General features: G+C 33.7%; 3 protein-coding genes and 1 long non-coding RNA gene across 9 annotated transcripts; 2 read left to right on the top strand and 2 right to left on the bottom strand.

Annotated features, from left to right (window-relative positions):
• The first annotated feature begins 86 nt into the window (after positions 1-86).
• On the top strand, positions 87-1515 carry LOC145734034 (uncharacterized). The gene is made up of 2 exons (XR_014179328.1): positions 87-210; positions 268-1515. It is a non-coding gene; the product is annotated as an uncharacterized LOC145734034 (long non-coding RNA).
• A 222-nt stretch (positions 1516-1737) lies between these two features.
• On the bottom strand, positions 1738-3772 carry LOC145734023 (ras-like GTP-binding protein RhoL). 2 transcript variants are annotated; one of them, XM_081987088.1, is made up of 5 exons: positions 3454-3772; positions 2352-2477; positions 2188-2302; positions 2011-2131; positions 1738-1955 (listed from the first exon to the last, which is right to left on the bottom strand). In XM_081987088.1, the coding sequence occupies exons 2-5, from the start codon at positions 2456-2458 to the stop codon at positions 1753-1755; spliced, it is 546 nt and encodes a 181-aa protein (XP_081843214.1). In that variant the 5' UTR covers positions 2459-2477; positions 3454-3772; the 3' UTR covers positions 1738-1752. The 2 variants fall into 2 exon arrangements, with proteins under 2 accessions (XP_081843214.1, XP_081843213.1); XM_081987087.1 differs by having other exon boundaries at positions 2352-2465; positions 3454-3771.
• Positions 3773-4207: 435 nt separating this feature from the next.
• On the top strand, positions 4208-21800 carry MBD-R2 (PHD finger protein MBD-R2). 5 transcript variants are annotated; one of them, XM_081987062.1, is made up of 13 exons: positions 4208-4884; positions 6864-7271; positions 7744-8074; positions 10518-10685; positions 10757-10989; positions 11040-11297; positions 11414-11569; positions 11888-12007; positions 12842-12967; positions 15849-16336; positions 17379-17530; positions 17583-18092; positions 19128-21800. In XM_081987062.1, exons 1-12 carry the CDS (start codon positions 4383-4385, stop codon positions 18070-18072), a joined length of 3432 nt encoding a protein of 1143 aa, XP_081843188.1. In that variant the 5' UTR covers positions 4208-4382; the 3' UTR covers positions 18073-18092; positions 19128-21800. The 5 variants fall into 5 exon arrangements, with proteins under 5 accessions (XP_081843188.1, XP_081843190.1, XP_081843191.1 ...); XM_081987064.1 differs by having other exon boundaries at positions 11411-11569; positions 16113-16336; XM_081987061.1 differs by having other exon boundaries at positions 4209-4884; positions 11411-11569.
• LOC145734018 (uncharacterized) lies at positions 19602-20734 on the bottom strand. Its single transcript, XM_081987082.1, has 4 exons — positions 20547-20734; positions 20195-20484; positions 19945-20136; positions 19602-19894 (listed from the first exon to the last, which is right to left on the bottom strand). Exons 1-4 carry the CDS (start codon positions 20732-20734, stop codon positions 19602-19604), a joined length of 963 nt encoding a protein of 320 aa, XP_081843208.1.
• Positions 21801-21849: the final 49 nt, after the last annotated feature.

Genomic DNA, 21849 nt, shown 5'->3' with positions numbered 1-21849 from the left:
TGAATTTTAATAGGAAACATATTATAATCGAGTAAGGATTATTTGTTTCTCGACGACTAATTCGTTGTTTATACAGATGGTTAAGTGTTGACGCAATGTATGGGTGTGCGCGATGGTCTGCTAATTTAATTTATTTCATGTGGTGGTGGTGTAATCTGGGGGTTTTACCACGATATGACAGACAATTTAGTGTTATCTAGTTGGTATTAGGTTTGGTTGACACTTATACAGTGATCCAAATTCTTAATAGAGCAATCTGTATGTTAGTTACACTACAGTTACACAATTAGAGAGAAGCTTAACTAATAAGCTCGAATCAGATCCTCAGCAAATTCCTTCAAAAGTCATTGAAGAATTCTACTAAGAGATGTATTTGTCTGGAATGTCTTCTGCGGAAGCTAACAGTCGTCGGGTAACTGTAACAAATGTGAAGACCTTCCAGGAATATCGCTGGAAGAAGAACGGTAAATGCCCGGAAGAAGACAATGGGGAAATTTGGAGGACGTAAAACCCTACAGACTCAACGTCTACAGGATGGTAGAATACCGAATCCCTGGAATAATGCAGAAGTTGTGCTTTTGTTCAAGAAGAGATATAATACAAATCTAAATAGTCAGCGTTGTTGTCACCGGCAGAATGCATTTATAGTGGTATAGTGGTCAATGGTATAAGACCACTCACAAATGAGTGAAGAGAAGTGACATCTAAGTAGTGGTTAGTTCCAATTGGTAGGGAAATCAGCTGGTTCATTGAGTGAGAACTGCCATTTAGTGACTCTTAATAATTTGCCTCGTTCACAATGACTGTCCAGTCCAGAGAGATTATCACTCATTTAATGAAGCAAAGAAAGATAAAAAAAGGTACACTTGGAAGGATTTGGTATCAGTTTGGCCAGGATTGAAGAAAATGTAATAGATCATCTGACAGACAAGGAAAAATCTAGTAATAACAAAGTTAACTTTTGCTTTGAATGTATGGATGGACCATATACTTATGGTTAGGAAACATAATAAGAGCTCTAGATTTAAGAATGGAAGTTTATCTTAAAACCAAGGAATTCATGGAGAAACAGTTGAAATTATTAACACTACTGCAGTTACTAATGATTCACATCTTTAATTTTCAATCGCTTAATTTCTTAGTATATCCAAGCTACTAGAGTTTCTACTTCTTCTAACAAAGGACGTCGACTACTATACAGGAATGGAAATTTTGGATTGTTCTATAGAAAATCAATGTAAAGTAGAGAGAACAATAATTGCAAACCCATGTTCCAATCAGGTTACAGGACCACTTCTTCAGAAACTTATAACTTGTCGTCTATTCTACCAGCTTTGGCAGACTTATGAAGCTTTATGCGATCTTCGTCTGAAACATTGGTTTGCAATTGTTTCCTCTTTTTACCATCAAATTCCTATGAAGAATTTTGAAATATTCATAACTAAACCTGGAAAACTGTTTAGCGTATATACTGTTTTCTTCTCAGATATTAATTATTACAAAGTTTTTATTAATCGTTTCTGTTTTTTTTGTTTTATTTACACAGATTTTAGAACAAAAAGCCGTAATATGTACTAATAAACTATCCTTAAAGCGCAAAAATTTTCATTAGGTATATTCCTTTCTTTATTATCAATTTCAACTATAGAAACTAGATGCAATTAACAGAAGATGAGTTGTCTGGTTGGCAAAATATTCAAGCACATTTAATATAAAAACATAATTATTAAAATCCAATGAAAGTAAGAAGATTTATATTAATTGGCATTGTTGTGGGGGCTTTTTTAGATTGGCGGCTACCCGTACAGCTTCTTCGACAACTTCTTTCAATCCTTGATTGAGCAGAGCAGAGCATTCCACATACTTTCTTGCTTTAACTTTTTGTTTCAACTTTTTGCCTTCTTCCGTTGTGTAACACTGAATAGTGGGATCACTTCTCAGATCCGTTTTGGTCGCTATGACGAAATGTCAATATAGGAGCAGTTAACTGGCTAGTCAGGCTTGTCTTACCTACTAAAACAATTGGAGCATTTGGTAGGATTTTCTTAATTTCAGGTATCCATTTCAATGAGATGTTTTCGTAAGAACTTGAGCCTTTTGCTACACTGAAACATACCAGAAAACAATCGGTCTGAAAAAATGTTTTTTTGTTAAGAACAGTTGATAAAAGAGCAATGATGACTTTACCCTAGGATAAGCTAAGGGTCGTAGCCTTTCGTAATCCTCTTGGCCAGCGGTATCCCACAGCGTAACGTTATAACTTACATTATCGATTTTAATATTTTCTGTGTATTGGTCGAACCTATAATAATTGGTTGGAAGTATATTAATATAAAATATTAAATACATACACTGTATTCTGATACTCCTGTGGAAAATACCCTGTAATATACGTATTGAGTAGGCAGGTTTTTCCGACCGCACCGTCCCCAACAACGGTAATTTTGAGACTCTGCATGTTTATCCTATAACAAAATCTAAATTTTGAATGATCATTATCTAAAATGGTTTACGAGAGGAGGAAGATACACTCCTAACATGATCAGCATTGTATTATACACAGTTTAGGTTTGATTTTATGTAGTTACTTTGTATCACGTCATATCATTGTGTGGTTCGCCAATAAGAATCAAATTATGATTAGTGTACAACTCAGGAATAGCAATGAATTTAAATGCCAGCTTTTACTAAAAGAAAAACTTTAATAACCGCAGTGTATTTAGGGCTCTGGAAGAAGAAGCTTTCAAATTGAAACACTTCTGGAAATAACTAACAGGGAAATAGTTCTTAGAATGGCTCAGCCCTACAGAATCTAATCTACAGGAACACCACCAGTAAAATTTGAAGTGGCGAAAAGAGCACACATACGGAAATATGAACGAACTAAACAGCACTTTCCTTTGCTGAAAAGAAGGGAGAAACCTCTGAGGTCTGGAAAGGTAAGTTAGTTTTCCTACACTCCAAAAATATGTGTTCAGAGCTTTACACCACTTTCGACTAGAATGATACTAGTGTCAGGACGTGCACTATCGTGCTTTTTGATAGACTAGCTGACTAAATCAGAGGCCTGGACGCTGTCAGCAGTAGAAACAAGCTGGAAGCATTTGAGATGTGGGTATACCACAGAATACTACGCATTCCATGGACCGATCATACCATCACCAATCAAAAGGTGTTACATAGAATGAACAAAGATCGAACAATTCTCTCCTTGGCCATGTCGTGAGAGATCCTGATTATGGAGGGAAAGATTGAGGAAAAACGTGGTTCCGGACGTAGACAGTGCTCTTGGCTGAAAAACAGAAGAGATTAGACAGGCTTAGATTCAAACTCAAACCCAAGACAGAGACGATTTTGCCAGAATTGTTGCCGATCTTCATTGAATGGAGAAGGCACAAGAAGAAGAGAAGATGACCAAAGAAAAATTATGGACTCAACTTGCTGCTAACTTACCTCTCAATCTCAATAAGCTCAACAGCTCTGTTAACCAGTTTCTTCAGTGAGAGTCACAGTTTTACGCACATATAACTTGGAACCACAGTTATATTAATTAATATTTAAAATGAACAATAATATCAGAAATATCTTTTATATTAATACGCAAAACTTAAACATTACAATAACTTTCTTTTAGTGGAATATTTTTTGAGATTGTGCACACTTTTTGATTTGATTTTTTTTTTAATTTAGGGTAGTTACTACTGGCAGAGTCACGAAAAACTAACTTGACGAGTGACACTCTTTGAATTTGAGCGTAGTATATTTAAATAAAAAATTATTTTGCGCACTAATTTGCGGTTGGAATTTGCGCTAATGCTTCACTTAGCCTGTGTTATTGTTTGCTTGGTTGGTATGCGGTGAAATTAGAATACCTACTGGAAGTGGTAAACTAGGAATCATGCACTTATAAATATTTTTCACATAACGTCTTTTATGTAAAATTTAAATTAGTAGGCAAAATGGTATTAAAGCTGGTTATATACTTTTTCGGTATGACCGGAAGTATATTAATTGTTTTCTTAAAGTGTTTAATAACACCAGAATTTATTGTATATAAATAGCAATATTCATCATTATGACAAAATAAAAATTAAAAACACTCAAAAACAAACAATGATAATGTCTTCTCCCTAGCAGCGATTAATTTCCATATCTATCACGCTAATGTCATCTGTGAACTGTCAAACAACACTCAGTTGTCATTAACGTCAGTATATATTATAACAACAACAAACAATTGCAAGAAAACAGCAAAGCCACCCTAATTTGTTAATAGTTTAATACAAGTTGTGGACAAATTGCGTTTTACAATAATCTTTAATTAACATTTTAGTAGTAGATAGGATTTGTAGAACCCCAGTGAAGTGATCTGTAAGGTAATTATGGGGCGTAAGTGCAGCGTCAAAAGTTGTACTTCTCAGTCGGCCAAACCGGAGCATGCTGGAGTCACCTACCATAAGATACCCTTACACCCAGACGTTCGCCCCAAATGGCTGTCGTTATGCCGCATTTCCACCGAAAGAATGGAGTCAAAAATGCTATTTGTGTGCTCCAGACATTTTTTGCGAGCTGATTTTTGTAATTTTAAAGGCAAGAAATACATGTTGAAACAGGGTGTATTGCCCAGTGTATTTCCATGGGACAAGTCAAGGTTAGAGGCTATCAAAGCAGTAGTGGGTAGTAAGAAAGATGAGGATCAAGTTACAAAAAAATCTAAAGTATCCAAAGAAGGACCTACAGAAAACGATACTGGTGGAACAGAGTCAGCTGCTGAGACTTCTGATGATGACAAGCTAAATGAAATTAAAACTGAAGTTAAAGAAGAAGATCAAGAAGGTAAAACAGAGTCAGGATCAACAATTGAACCAGAAGGAAGCCTGACAGGTAATTTATTTATATTAAAGTACCTAGCTAAATGTATGGTAATCAAAATGAGGATCACTTCTTTAAGTTATCCTATCTTCAACTGCTAATAAAATGAATAAATGTGTGTTTGTTAGTATCTAGCCTTTAGAGCAATCCTTCATCAGTTATAGAACATAAAACATAAAATTACACACAGATCATATGACAAATAAAAAAAATATAACAGTTCAAAGTTTTCTATTTATTCCTAAACAGGGATGAATAATTTTTTCCTGAAATGTATCACCCTATCTGTATAGGTATCTATGTGTCTACAAAATACAGAAGATCCCAATCAATTTACCCCCTAAGATACTGTCGTTTTAAAAATATTAAAACACTTGGAACATGGATTAGTGGTGTCTGCTCAATACCAGAGTTCATAAATTTTATAATGTATCTACCTACTTACCACCTACCAGATTGTTTTTTTTTTCTAAATATGTAAGAAAATCTGTAGTTAATAAGTAGGAATGAGTTGTATTAAACTACTGCAGGCAAAGTAATAATGCATTAATTAAGGGTAGGAACTAATACCAAAATCAATAGATTCTGGTTTGTAAAGTTTATAGCTGTTAAATCAATTCTATGCAACTAAACAGCAACAGGTAGTTTGTGATTGGTCAAAAATGCAGCTTTCGTTTTGCTGATTTTTTGATCAATCAGAAACACAATACTGCTCTGGTGGACTTATTATTAGGCCTTCTGATTCAATGTGAGTATTCACGCTTATTTTCTGCATGGTTTTATAGTCAGTTAGTCAAGTAAGAGAATAGCCAAATTTCATTGGTTGTCAGTTGTCGTTTGTCAATGTGTTTTGGTTACAGTTAACAAGTTGATCTGTAACTAGTGTGTATCAGATATTATTATTAGTAAATAAACAAAAATTTTACAGATTTCTAAATAAAGAGTATTTTTTTAAACCATGTTGAAGGCAAATATACCAATGCCTTTACAAACATGGAGAAACACTTTATCAGTGACATGTGTCTAAGTCATATGACTATTAAAAATTCTGATACCTTATGAGCAAAATACATCAAATTCACATTGACCCAGTTTTCAAAATTTACCAACACTGTTTTTGTTTGGTGCATGTTTATGGTGCAATTGCATGTCCTAGCACTCCTAGCTCAGTGTAGATTGAGTACATGTGTCAATTATTATACAGATCTGGAAATTTCAAAAATATAATATACATAAGAGTCCCATGATAAACAAGCCAATTCTCTAAAGAAAGATGAAGACAATTTTTGTAAGTAACATCTGTCACTATTGTGTAATGGATGTGACGTAATTTGAAAGTTGGTCACAAGACTTAATTCAGACTTCCTGATAAAGTGGTCATGTGACCAACTGTTAAATGACCTCACTCCCTTTTGGCACACAGACACATGTCACTTACAAAGTTTTGCTTTTGCAATTACAAGTCGGACATGCAATTGTAAGTAATTGTACTGTCAATGGTACATGGTAGTTTTGACGTCATTGACAGAAGTGATGTAAAAATGATTGCAAAACCTAAAATTCAAAAGTATTACCGCCATTTGCACTGTGATACTTTAAGCTTAATTTAATATTTAGTTTGAGTGAGAACAAAGTGTTTTAATTAAACTTGCCTTGAAGTTTGATAGTGCAAATGGCAATGCTACTTTTACTATAGTCAAAAATCATTGTTCTCTTAGAGTACCATCGATTTTTACACTGCAAGATTTGTCTAACGTTACTCATAATTTTCGATAGTATGGTAGAATAAAATCAATATGGTCAAATTTCAATAAATCATATTTTAGAAGTGGTTACAATTTCACTCATTTCAAATTACTTTACTAGGTACCTACCCAAACTCCAGTTGGTTCTCTATTCTATTAATCTTCTGTATTTTTTACTTAATACATTATTCATTATTTGGTCCCAATTATTTAACATTGACTTTTAAATGCATAGCATTTTTGTAGATATAAAAGAAGAAACCAAGTCAGAATCTCAAATTTCTATCGAAGATAACAAAGTTCAGGATGTGCTCGATAAAATCGACCCATTTGACAAGCATCAAAGATCACAAAATGCTTCTCCAGTTAAAGTACCAATTAGTTTTAACATCAACTCTCGAATCGAAGTTATGGACAATAATAATGTCTGGCATTTGGCTAAAATAAACGAAGTGGATTATGAAGAAAGCGAAGTGCTCATACACTTTGAAAAAGCAGTTAACAAATGCGATGAATGGATATCCATGTCTAGTCCTAGACTAAGACCGTTTCAACCGAAACCTTTGGAAAACTTTGAGATAGGAGACAGGTGTATGGCTACCTGGACTGATTATAGGAAATTTCCGGCTACCATCACCAAAAAACTGTCCAATGGTGAGTAAGTGGTTTTTTTTTTTAACATTGTACCGAATATTCAACTTTGGTGAATCAGCTGAATTTAGATTCAACATTAGTAGGTCCAAATGTTATATTGTAAACTCTCAACTACACAGTGCAAATTATTACCTGCTCAACAGGAACAAATTAATATGATCAATATGCTTATGCAAAACAGGTTTTAATGATTATTGATATCTCATTGTCATTGTTATCAGATGATAACTGGGGAAACAATACATTCATCATTCAGTTAACTGCAGCCATAGAGATGCTTGCATAGAGAAAGGTGTATTTTAGTTTTATATTTATTTATCGAATGATACTAAGCTATCGCATATTTTATCAGGTTTTTAGTTAAGTATTACCTACTAATGACTAAGTTGATAACAATTTCAAATTGCGATAATTCTTATATGCGGTTTTAATCGAATAAAGAAAACATCAAACCTCCAGTCTATTGTCTTAGATTCATACGAAGTATTGTTCGACGACGGATTCGTTAAAGTGGTTAAAAGTCATAAAATGATGAAGATCAAGGCTCCTCAATCGTCTCCGTTGTTTGAGCCGGCAAAAACGACAAAGCAAGAAAGGCGGGACAGGAAGCGAAAGCTGAACGTTGCGGCATTGTTTTCCAAGAGACCAAAACTGAACCATATGGAGGACAAGAAACACAAAAACGCGGCTTCTCATGCAAAGCAGAGCCAAATTGATTCGAGTCCAGCTCAGGATGATCAGTCTCAAGATGAATCTCACATCACCGGTTCAGGTGAAGCTTCTTCAACGACTTGGCATCCCACGTAAGTGGATTTCCTTACTTTAGTTAAAATAAACTTGGATGATATCATGAAAAGCATAGATAAGCGTTGCAATGCTTGAGATATGCATTGTAGTTTTTAGAAGACGATTTCAGTTATTTTTCTCCAAGAGCTTAAACACACGTCATTATCAGAAATTGAAATTGAAATTGGACATGAAATGTCAAAAGATTTCAGCAATATAAAACTGACAATGGCTTGCTGTTTTTTATTGAAGATTACTAACATTTAAGGTCATGAGATGGAAATTTGACGTATGTTATTTACAAATTTTTAAATTCATGAATGTTTTCAGCTGTAATTTGAATTTATTGACAGTTTTAATTTTGTGTAGTTGTATTTGTTATTATTTTGCTTTTGCGTCATTTTGACGTCAGAATCATGTTCACAAGGTTAAAATTTATCGTGCCTAAGTTTCAATTAAATAGAACCAAAATGGCGGCAGTTATCCAGTAGAGCTCGAATCAGATGAGAAAAGGCCACCGCATCATCAATGACGCAGTTTTTAAAACTATTTCTTTCTCCTTCTACAGTTGCCGTCGCATTAGATATAATCAGAGGCGTCCTATTAAAATATTCCCGAAAATATATTGTTAAGCGGTCAAAAAGCCACTTGGCAACGTAGTACGGTTTTTACTTGGACACAATTAAAACAGATGCGGCAGCGGCCAGGGACATTTGGACCTTTTTATATGCTTTTACTAGCCGGCACTCGAAACGGTGTTGCCAAGTTTAAAAAAATGTAGTGGCGGACAGGGAGACTTAGGGGGTTAGGTTAGGTTCCGTTTTAGTCTGGTGTTTTGGTTGTATTGTTGATGGTCGCAGTTGAAGTTCACATAGTGTTATGAATAAAAAACGTTATTTTGTCAAAATGTCTTTCAAAAAGGTTGGAAAGAAAGGTGTTATCATATACAGCCAAGGCCGTGAAATCGTCAGTAACGTCTTACAATTTATGAAGAAAGAAGCAGAAGGAGTTTCCATTTCTTTAAAAAACTTGTTGTCTTTTATTTTCTTTATTAAAAACGACGAAAATGTTTCATTTTACTGATAAAATAATAGCACGCCACTGACTGGCTGCAACAACTTGGAAAGTAACGAGAGCAGCAATATTTAAAGCGAGACGTACAGAGATCGTGACATCATCGTTTGATGACGCCTGTGGCCTTTTCTTAGCTGATTCGAGCTCTAATCCATGCAGGCAGTATCAGAAAAACTAATTTTCAGGTAAAGTCAAAATGTCATTTTTAAGGGTGTCACGCCCCAAAAGCTGTCAAAATTGTCATAATTTCAGTTCAGTCACAAAATGGACGTCAGATTTGTGTTAACCAGTTTTAAATTAGTAGAAAAAGGTCACTTTGGTTGAGCGAAATTCAATATGGCTTCTTTTAATATAGTATAGCCAAAAATTCCAAATTTGAGTAAAAATTTCGTGCATTTTTCTAAAAAATCGTTTATAACTCGCTTATTTTAAACATTCTGTAAAGCCACCATACGATAAAAGAAAGCTAATAAATCTCGGGACCTTGACTGAACTAGGCTAAGTTGTATCGTTTGGCCGCTAGAGGGCGTCAAAGTTGATTATTTTTTTTCGGATATGTTTTGTGTGTTTCTGATATTTTTCTGTACATCGCATCATTTGACCTTCAAAAATAAAAAACTCAATTTGGGACATTTTTCTCAGGGGGTACCCCGTGGATATTCTTTGGAAAATTTTTGATTTTTAAAAATTGTTTTTGACTGAATCAAAATTGACATCATTTCAAAATCAAACTGTGCCATCTAGAGCAAAATAGATGTCAGATTCGGGTTCCTTTGTTTGAAACTAATAAAATAGATCACTTTGTTTGAGCAAAAGCCAACATGGCTGCTGTTAGTATAGTAGGTCCAAAAATCCCAAATTTGATTTGATTTCAATTTTAATTTCAAACATTCTGTAAAGTTACACTACCATATGACAAAAGGAAGGTAATGATTAGAGGTAGGGTAGGGCTAAGTTATACCGTTTCGTCGTTAGAGGTCTTTCCTCAAGTTCGACTCTAGGTTTTCGTTGTTTTTCTTGAATATCTCAGTGATGCCTTAAGTCATTTATACTTTTTGTCTGGTCTGGTCCAACCAAAACAAAGAGCTTTTTAAATTATAAAAAGAAAATCTTGAGAACTAAATCTAAGACATAAGTGAATTTCAATATTTCTCTTCTCCTGGGACAGAGAGGACACAGTTTATTTTTTAAATATAAAGGTCTCTACAGTAAAAAATGCAACAATAACTAAAATGTATAAAATATTTGATTATATTTATTTTAAGATCTACTGTTGGGTAGCGCAAGAAAAATCTGATGATTCTATTTGGTGGAATTAATAATGTTAATATATTATTAATAAATAATGTTTTAACTTTGTACTAATCTCACTTGACCTTATTTTAGTTGGGAAAATGGAAAACCAGTCGGCATAGAATCTACGATTGAAGGAGCAGATGGTTTCAGAAAATCCACCATTGTTCCAGATCCTCGTTTGCCCGCTGGTTGGACAAAACATCTTACGCAAAGAACGTTCGGACAGTCTATAGGAAAATGGGACGCTATTATATTAGCGTAGGTTTAGTTTTTCTTTTGAAGGTAGTAATAATGTATTTAAAATATACAGGGGAATTATTTTTGTTTAGACCTGATGGTAAAAAATTCCGAACTAGACAAGACATTCAAAATTATCTCGATGTTCATCCGGGAATTGTGGCTTCAATGGATATGTTCGACTTTAGCGTATATCGAGGCCGACGTGGTGGTAAAATTAAGCAAAAAATGACAACAGAAACACCACCACCGCCTCCACCTGCCTCGGTTTCTGAAACTGAAGAACAAACCGAGTCGGTAGTGGAAGAAACGCCTACCAAGCCAGGTAGTTTATTTTGCGCATAGTTTGCTCAAAAATCATTCAACTATCCATAGAAGAGCCACCAATCAGCTTGAAGATCATATTCGAAGATGATGTTTACAAATGTCCAATCGAAGGTTGCGACAAAAGCTTCAGGCGTGAAAATTTGGCATTAATGCACGTAAAACATTACCATTCTGAATACACCAAGTATTTGGAATCTATGCCGAACGTTGCTGATTTGGCATACGCTCGTACAGTTGGTGAGAACTTGGATCGGTCACCTGGTCCGCAAAAACAGAACATTATTCCAAAAACAGAAAGAACTCCAGGTAATGGCCTAACTCTTAATAAATCAGAGGCGCAAATAATTCAAACCTTTTTTAAATCAATAAATTCCTAATAATTAAGTTTGTATATGTATTTTTCTTTTTTTCGTTGATAGTAGCTCCAAAAACGACAAAACTTACAACTACGGGTCAAGAAGCATTACCGGCGGGAAGTTCTCCAATTCCGGATAAATCTCTGCGAGATTCGGAGATTATAAAATTGTTGAGTCAAAAAACGACAGATGTTACTAAAGAAGTTCAGCCTTTACCAGCAGGTAGGTGTTGGTTTTTTTAATGCATCGTGTAACAGAGTTTATAGAGTCTTTGAATAAATGAGGGTCTAAAATGGATGAATGGTAAAAATGCAAAAATGTTGTCATACAAGGTGTGATTAAAAAATAAGGTGACTTTATTTATATCAAATAATATTTATGTTGTCCCCTTCAAAGTTAAATAGAATCTACATAATTAACATTTAAATATAGTTTCTGTGCCTTTGCATGCATTTATTATCCTGTAGAACATGTAGAGTTTAATTTCTTTATTTTTTGTATTGTTTTTGGACGGTTGGATCCTATATGAATCCTTTTTAGGACTACCGTCGAACATGTATCCAGATATTAACTTAAAAGACCTTCTTGGAAAAAATGATGACATTGTTATGCGCGACGATGTCCACATCAAGAGTTTATGCTCTTCAAGGCCTTCTCAAGGTAGTTATATCAAGTTAATAGTGGGCTGCTTGTATTGTCTTGGTCTCAGTAGTTTAATAATCGTAAAATGTTGAATTGCCATTGTAGTAGCTAATAATGACAAATATACTTGAGAGCTATTTAACTTGACCTCACTCAGAAATGACGCATATTTTCACCAAAGATTTTGTATGTATGGGCGGGTCTGTGTTTTTTTAAAATTAAATTATTAACAGGTTAAGTGACACTAAAAATTCACTATTCTTGACAAGTTGTGTGTAAGTAACCTAACCTAACCAAAATGTTAACTTTACCAAAGTATCTTGGTATTTCAATCTGTAAATTTGAAAAGTATTAACTGTACTAGATGAATTAATACGTTAGTAAGGTGATTAGCTATTTCAAACATTGTAAATTACAATTTTTGCATTAACACTTATTATATCCATGCAAAACTGTAGTTTTTCCAATAATTGACCATGATGTGTCGATCTTTGATTTACTAGTAAATAGCTATTGAAGAAGTAACAGTTCTTTAATTATTTATGTGGATATCAATAGACTTTGACCCAATTTCTGGGCTTCAATCAATATTTTTTTAAACAAAATAATCACAAAAATATGTGTAATCTAACATGAATGAAAAAGTTTAAAGTAAAAAAATTAACTATTATATAATAATTAACATTATATTATATTTACCAACTTTGATTTCTGCAGAATTTTTACACAACAAATCTTATTGTGTCAGTGGAGGTTTTCTGAATTAATCTTATTATTAAAACCCTCTTCAAAAAATTTATTAGAAGTAATGTTTTTATGTTTCAAGGTATCTAAATACATATTTGTTTGTAGGTATTAAAACTCTACTGCCTGTACGTCACTCAAATAGAATAAGTGATTTGAATGACGAGAAAAATTCATTAAAACGCAAGAAAGGATCAGCGCCCCCAATTTCTGAAACTCCTGAAGCGTTGAAAGGTAAGTTTTTATCAAAAAGTTTTATTACTCCTCGTTTTTCCTTAAAGGCTTTTTTCTAAAAATTGCTTTCATAAAGATATAATTTTTTGTTTCCTAATAGCTATAGAGAAACAGAACATGCTTACACACACTCAATTACTTCTATTAGGGAAAGTTTACCAGAATGTAACTCAAAAAGCGCAGAACGTTATTGTATTGTATTTTGATCGTAACCACGTTGTATATTTAAAACTCGTGTAGTTAAATTTATAAAATAATAATAATAATAATAATAATAACAGTCTTTATTTCGAATTGTGATTAGGATAGAGTACAATGTACATTATCAACTAATACAAAGGAAATAGCGTCATGGTAAACTATGAACTATGTAGTACTTAAAGATACTTATATATATTTTCAGCGATTTTTCCCCCTAAATACAGATTTCAGAGAATCTTTATTTAACAAAATAATCCTCTATAGTGTAGGGTTCTAATTCAATTAGTAAATTTTTTACTTCTTTTTTGAAACTTTTGTCCGTCAATATTTTCAGCCTGTCTGGTAGGTTGTTAAATAGGCGAATACACATATATTTTGCATTCTTCTCAGTGAGTGTTAATCTATGTTTTGGACAGTTTACATCTTTTTGTCTTGTGTTGTATGTATGATGGACTTTGATGTTAAATAGGTTTTGGTTCTTTTTAAGAAAGATGAGACACTCATATAAATAAATTGCATAAACTGTCATTATTTTATTTTTTTTAAAGATGGATCTACATGAATCTTTGTATTTCATTTTGAACATTAATCTAATTGCCCTTTTTTGAATTACAAATACATTCTGTATTGAAGTATTTCTACTCCAAAACATAATTGCATACTTCATAATTGATTCAAAGTTGGCAAAGTACAATATTTTAAGGGCCGCCAGGTTCAGATAAAAAAGACCATGGTCTTTAAAATTTACTATTTTCTGTTTGTTTGGACCTCTGCAGATTAAATGTCGCTCTGAAAATAGGTTCTATGTTTTTCTGTGAAGGCATTCAAAATTAAACTCCTGTAAGTCATATTGATACAATAACAAAACTAGTGAAATTTAATTGGTTGATCATATACTAGTACCATTTTGAATGTTCTATAAACCTCTAAATGCTATTGAGAATCTTATAAAGTCCAGAGGTCTCTACAGGGTGGTTCAAATTGATTGTAGGATACTTGAAAGGTAGAAAGTACATACAAAATAAACGCCAAAGTGTGATATGCCCAAAAGTTGAAAAGTGCCCCCTTTCGGAGCTAGTGGGTCCTAAGTATATGCACCAAGAATAAAAAAATATCTTAATTAATAAACTAAAATAAAACTCATATGAAATTTGGCATGCTTGTTCATCATTTTGAAGTAATTATTTGGCGTTTTTTTTTCCAATTTTTTAAAATAATCTGGACAGGTACTATTTTTTTTCATTATGGATTAGCGTATAAAAATGATGGTATCAGAAAAACTATGCAAAATAAAAAGAAATGTTCAAACAAACCTTTCTTAGAAAAAAGTATGGGCTATCACATGTGCCCCATCAGAATGATCTAAAATTACAGTTTAAAGAAATTTAAAGCTGTCAAACTTTTTGAACAGCGCCCCCGTATTTGTCCAGATTATTTTGAAAAACTGAAAAAAATTCTAAATGATTACTTCAAAATGGTGAACACGCATGGAAAATTTAATTTCAAGAATTTTTTTCGTCTGGGAAAAAAAATAAAAAATTGTTTTAGTGGTTCACCTTTAAGGTGCTCTAACTCCGCTAGGGGGCACTTTTCGACTAGTTTATATGACACTTTGGAGTTTATTTTTAATGTACTCTTGAATTATCGTACAATTAATTTGAACTACCCTGTATAAGTGTCTTAAACCTTTCCAGACATGTTTTAAATGGTCTAGGACCATTTTTAGTCTGCCTGAGATCTTTAAATGCTTTTAAAAAGTGCCACAGTTGCCGACAAGTTGCCAGAGACCTCTAGAATTAATTTGAAACTGTCGTAGACTTCTAAATGCTATTGAAAACCTTTTTCCAGAAGCCTCTACAATTGTCTTAAACCTTCCTAGCCTTGTTTGAAATTGTCAGAGGCCTCTAGAAGCATTTTAAATCTGCCATATACAATGTGTGTCTTATGCCTGTTTTCCCGACACTTCTAAGTCAATTTTAAGTACAACTCAAGCTAAGTTGAGGTTTGAATGTGACAGATCAGAGGCACTTATCTAAGCTCTCCTTAAACTCCACTTAACCAATGTTGGGAAAACGTTTTAAATTGTCAAATCTTCTGAAAAGTGCCAGAGGCCCCTTCAAGTGTTTTGAACCTTCCTAAAATTGTTTTAAATTGCCAGATGTCTTTAGGGCCATTTTGAATGTGCCAGAGACCTCTAAATGCTACTAAGAACCTTCTAAAAAGTGCCAGAGTCCTCTACAAGTGTCTTAAGCATTCCCATAACTGTTTTAACCTAACCTAAAACTATAATTATTTTGACAGTCAATCAATATCACATTTACGCACCGACATACGTTTTTTGTACATTGAACAGACTATATTGCCTGTCAGACTATTCAGAAAATAATAATTTAAATCATTTTTTATTAGTATATCTGATTCTACATGTAACTATCAAACATTTTTATGGCTTTAAAAAGTCAAATTTGATTAATTTTTAGTAGCAGAATGGATTCTTCTCTATTTATCAAATATGCTGTATTTTTATGTGTTCTCTGTGTGTACTTTTTTGTAAGTTAGGCCAAACTGGTTTCCAAGACTTGACCAAAAAAAATAACCTAATTAAGAAAATAATAAATTATAAAATCATTTGTGTTTGTTTCGTGTTCTAATTATAAGCTTTTAATTATGCGCATTCAAGGTAAAACAGTTCAACAAACAACGCCCGCTTCAATACTCGAATCTTCACTATTGCACCAATCACCATCTTCACAACCAACTTACCAGGTAACGCCTGTCAACAGTCAACCACCGTTAGTGAGAGATGACGCGCTTACCGACGTTAATCCAATACCGTCCGCCTTCGATCTAGCGCCGCCACCGGCGGGGCTTGAAACTACTCAAGCACCCTCGGTGACGCAATACGATGGCGTTATCTTTGAAGGCGGAAAAATCATTAAATTAGAGCGCATGAAGCAAGAAGAGATCATCAACTGCACCTGCGGATTCACCGAAGAGGATGGTCTGATGATTCAGTGCGAGTTGTGCCTGTGCTGGCAGCACGCTTATTGCAACAATATTCATAAAGAGAGCGAAGTACCTGAGAAGTATGTCTGTTACATTTGTCAGCATCCTTTAAGAGAAAGACAGTCGGTGAAGTATTTGCATGATCAGGATTGGCTTAAACAGGTAATTGTTTGTAATAATCAATTTAATACACATGTAACACATGTTATTATAACACATGTAGTTTAGAAAGCGTCAGTTGAATTTTAGAAACCATAAGATGGATTTAAAAAATATCACTTGTATTTCAGAAAAGGTACTTTCAATTTTAGAATAATAACTTTGATTTTTGAAATTGCAATTTGTATTTCAGATTAGTCACTTGTATTATAGAAAAGAGCAGTTAGATTTTAGACATGGTCATTTGTAATTTGGAAAATTAAAGTTGAGCAAAAAAAGTAAATAGTTTAACGAATATTTTTAATAACATTGTGGTTTAAGCAGTTCAATGAAAAATCGATTTATCTCGAAAAACCGTTTATTTTATCGAAATAAAGGAAGAGTACAATTTTTCGATAACAATGTCAAGAGTATACATTAATGGCGTTTGCAGCTGAAAATAATGACAGCTGTCAAAGCAAATTGTGTCCAGTTAGTTTCTGCCTTTCGAAGACGAGATACCTGGTTTTTATGTCAAATAGAAACTATCTTTCAATATAACATTAAACCCAATAATCCTTACAATATACAAAAGTGTTTCAAAAGTTACGGCCAAAAACGTTAATTGGAAGGCAGTTCTTTGGGGCTCGATATTTCCCTTGGGAATGACTTTAAAAAAAAATATATGAAAAATCGTATTATTTTGACCTCCCCTGTATGCCCCCGAGAGATTGTCATATAGTTACGGGACACCCTGTATATTTTATATAAATTAATACTCCCGATGGGCGGGTTTTTTTGCTTTAAGTGATATTTAAAAAAAAACAATGAACTAATAACCACATAGAAACACAAAAAAATCTGAAATTGAAATATCGCGTTCTAAAATACAAGTGACGAATTTGAAATACAACTTACGTTTTCTAAAACCAAATTTACGATAATGAAATACAAGTTATAGATTCTGAAATCCAACTTATATTTTTAAAATCCAAGTGATATTTTCTAAACTACATGTGTAAATGGTGTAGAAAGTTTTGTTTTTAAAATTTTTGGTTTATTTCAGGGAGTTTTACCTGTAGCTTCCTATCATTGCAAGGACAAACCTGCATTGGAAAAACGTTTTGACTCACTGAAAAAATGTAATGACGTTTCTGGGGGATTGTTAGAACTTCAAGATTACATGCACACTTTAGCTATAAAATTAAAAATTGCAGAGTGAGTTCATTCCAACTGTAATTAACTCAATATTTCAGACACTTTATTTCAGAGCCAAAAATCATCCAAAACTGTATCTTTGGTCTAAACCCTGGGAAAAGCGGCCTCTACCCGAAAAACACGTTAAAGACGAATCCGAGGACTTAAAACCCAAACTAGAATCAGACGACTATCATCAAAAAACCGTATTGGACCTCAATAAATCAGAAAGCACTAATGATGCTATGCTGATGATGATGTTGAAGTCCGGTAAAGAGGAAATGCCCATGCTGAACATGCAAGCTAACATGGCTCCAATTATACCGAGGCCTGAGGCGGCTATTGATTCGAACGATTGCCGATTGAATTTGCTCGATCATATTTCGCACTCGGAATCTTTAGTCGAAGAGCGTTTAGACGATTTTGAAAGGCAACTGGACGCTTTGGAACAAGGGATGAACCTGGAAGAAGACGAGGATTATCCGAAAACGAGGCAGACTTTGCAACTACTGATGCGAGATTTGGACTCACTGAAACGGTTTAGTGAACTACCATCGATGTAGGATCGAGTTTTAGTTGAAAGGTTAGTGCCATTAGTAAATTATATTTATTCTTATAAAACCTGGTGAATGGTGTTTTATATTAGTTACAATTGAAAAATCTTCAAGCAGTATTTACAAACAAACCTGACACTATCTCAAACTGACAACTACTGTTAACAATCACAACAAGGGCCGCATTTGTTTTGACGCTCCATGGGGCGAGCAGAGCTTTTTTTGACGTCACAATGACGTAATTTGACAGTTGCTCAAATTATAGTTCTGCTAAATTACGTCATCGTTACGTCAAAAACGCTCTGCTCGCTCCATGGAGCTTGAAAAGGAATTAAGAAAAAGTTTTTAAGGTCATTTAAAACCACTTTGGACCCTTTGACAGTTTAAGGTTAAAATTTCCTCCAAAAAGATAAAATCCTTTCCTTTGATTAAGTAGCATTCCAAGAAATTATCTGTCAAACCTATACGGCTTTATGGATTAATATAAGTATTTGACAGTTATGACAGCTGTCTAGCTTAAAATGTTCTTTTTTTACATTTCAAATTTAACAAACTATCAAATTTATGACAAGTTTTTATTGTTAACCGTCCGTCGTGGATTGTTTCATTTGTTATTAATTTTGATGAGCCTGTTTGAATGTGGCCAACAACTATCACTTTTAAGGGAAGTATTTGCCCTCTTTTGTGGTCCCTGTATAGTAAAGCAACTTATCTTCAAAGATCTGCAGGCCTTCGTTGCCCACTGTTTTCATCACTTTAAATCGTTTGAAGTGTTATGAAGAGGCTTGAGGTAGGGATTCGGTTGTCCTTATTAAATATTTGCAAGCAAAACCAATGTTTTCTTAGCTACAAAGTAAATAAATTGAAGGAGGTTATAAATGCAACATACCAGATTTTTGGTCTGTGGCTACTGATAAAGTATCTTTATCACGATTTTTTCCGACGACCGCTTGGCGCGAAAGTTTACTGAATAACGGACCTTTTCATGTTGTTACGTCTGTTTTTGGAACACCCTGTATATGTTAAACAACTCGAGTATTTTTTAAACGAAGACATTTTTGCAGAGTACGTCCTCCAAGGTTCTTCTTCGTCCTCTTTAGTTTATGATTGGTGAGTATCTATAATAAAATTCATAATTTCTATTTGTTGCTTACATTGTAAATACATATATTTTATAAAATTGATATGTTATTGTAAGAAAATACAATTTTTAGTGGCCTTAATGCATTTACATGAACCGATACTAATTGCTTTCCTAAGTGTTTTTACATAAAAGTAAAATCCTAAATTTCATTTGAAAACGTTTTATTGTAACTAAAACAGACCGTACTCAGTTATTGACTTTTTTACGGGTTAAAATTAGTTTCAACTTGAAAGTAAAAATAGTAAATATAACAGAAGTAAACCATAAATAATGTTAGTAAAACTAATAATTCATAATACTAAATATAAGTAAATAAATAAAAATCAAACTACTCCATGTAGAGATACAAAAAACTACTCATTGGTATCATTTAAAAATATATAGTTATTGTGATTTATAGTTCATCAAGAATCTTTCTGCTTCTACCCAATCTCTGAATTTCATTACTTGAAGCGTTTTCTGGTGCTTCGCAAATGTAACTGTACCTAACTGAGCAATCAGTTCCCTTATAATTGTACGATCTCAGTGCAGGATTGTACGCTAATCGCAAGCACCTTCCTTGGCCTTGAATCGCTGCAGATGGATTGTCTTTGTTGTTTTGAGACCCGGGAGCGACTATTGGTCGGGCAGAATTGCTCCAAATCCAAAGAAGACCCGGATTAAGTCCGCCAACCCAAAAGTCTTTACCTGAAACACAATAATTGGTTAAGCTGTCTTTATTTGATACACTAAGGAACCTCTTAAAGCTGGATCATTTTGAATGTGTGCTATGACGTCTTGGTTTTCTTCAATTGACTCCATTTCAGCCAAAACGGCTCCCAACTTTTTGCAGTGTTTACTTGCCACTTTCCAGTCGTATTCTCTGCCTGCCATACTTGCGAACATGTAGCACATTTGACCAGCTCGTGTAAAGTTATCTGGACAGGGTTCTAGAAACACTTGGTTATCCATTTTGTTCTATTTTGCAGTTTTTAGTCAATATCTTACCCACATCTACTCGGTTACCAGCCATGACGTAGTAAAGCATCTCTTCGACTCGTCTCAGCCGCTTTTCCATAAAATCAACTTTATAAACCAATTTTTCTATCGCTCCTAGTAGGTACAAGTCAGTTTCGGAGACTTGTCGTGGTGGAGGTTTAGAAGAGACTGCTGATGGTCGTTGGTTTGATACTATTTTTCCGGGGATGCTAATTTTGCTTTCTTTAGGGGAAGTGTCTTTTCTTTCTTCGATTATGTAGGTTTGCTCGGATATTGGAATTTGCATAACCCTACTTTGTCTAAAATACAATTTAGAGCTTAGTTGAAAGCTTTTTTGCTATCAACAAAAATAGGTACATACCTTACTGTTTCACTTCTCAAAGCCCATTCCTCCATCACGGGTCCCCATATTCCTTCCTCTGTCCATATAGCCGGGTTATTACTTCTTTTTACATGACTGGTATTAGTCAAATAAATGGCATTACACTCACGATGATATAAAACACTAATTAGAACTGTAACAAAAACCAGTGCGCTTTTCATTTTCATATTATTTGATAATAGTGAAAACGCCAATATTTTCGCGATACGTCCGGTTCGAAGTGTGTATCAACTCTCTCTTATTTAGTTTCGGGTGGTTCAAGTTAACTTTCTGACCGCAATTGTTTATTGTTTTGCGATCTTCGAATGAAAGAACCTAAGAACTATCTGTTTTGTTGGTTATTTGATTTTAATTTTCTGTTTGGTAGGACGTTTTTCGGAAAAGCTTATGTAATAAACTTACTAAGGTCAAAGAATCTTAGTAATTTTTGACCTACTTGAGAAGATTAACGGGAAATCCGTTAGTCGCAACCGGTCGTATAGTGGAGAAAGTACTTTTTATACCAGGGACTGTTGTAAAGTCGTCACTTCTGGTCATACTGGAAGTAGGTGTGCTTATTTTAAATTCTGTTATATCTGTAAATACGATTTCAAAAATCCAGTTCTTGCAACCTTCCCTATCTTTTTAAGTAGTTTAAAAAAAAAAAATGTTTTTATTTTTAATTTACTTTTAGTGTGTTTTTGAAAAAATAACTTATTTGTTTATGTAGGAAAAAAAATTATTTTTTGACACATAACGAAAGCTCTTGATGATGGGTTCTTACAGGCCCGAAACATGTTAAGCGTTCTTTTTTCCTGTGTGTTTTCAATTTGGTATTCATACACCTCCATTGTAAGATAATGGACCTCTCTATACATTGATTTCATGTTCAAATAAGTAATTGAATTTAATAATATTAAATAGAATTCATTACAAACTGGTATCAAAATATATGTAACAGCTAAATAGCTAAATTTGTCTACTTATCGACGAAACTTCACTTTTATGGTGCCATCATCATCATATGGTGTGAGGTGTCCTTTCTTCTTGATAAGGCTTGTACCGTTTTTGGAGTAGTACAGCCATCTATTGATGAAAAGCACTACTAATACAACTTTAGAGGGTTTATTAAAATTAAAATTTACTGGTTGTCAGTGTTTTGTTGTTTAAATATTGACGTTTGTAGATGTATTATTATTTTTTTGTAAACACCGTTTTTAAGTTGTATTTATTTGAATAAAACAATGTAAAGCATTTCCCTTGTTTTAATTATAAAAAATTCCTGACCACCTGTGCCATTTAA

This window comes from Ips typographus, linkage group LG9 (assembly GCF_016097725.1).
Source record: "Ips typographus isolate SLU linkage group LG9, UJ_Ityp_2.0, whole genome shotgun sequence".
NCBI lineage: Eukaryota > Metazoa > Arthropoda > Insecta > Coleoptera > Curculionidae > Ips > Ips typographus.
The sequence above is the reverse complement of the archived record's forward strand: the minus strand, read 5'-3'. Positions and strand labels throughout refer to the sequence as shown.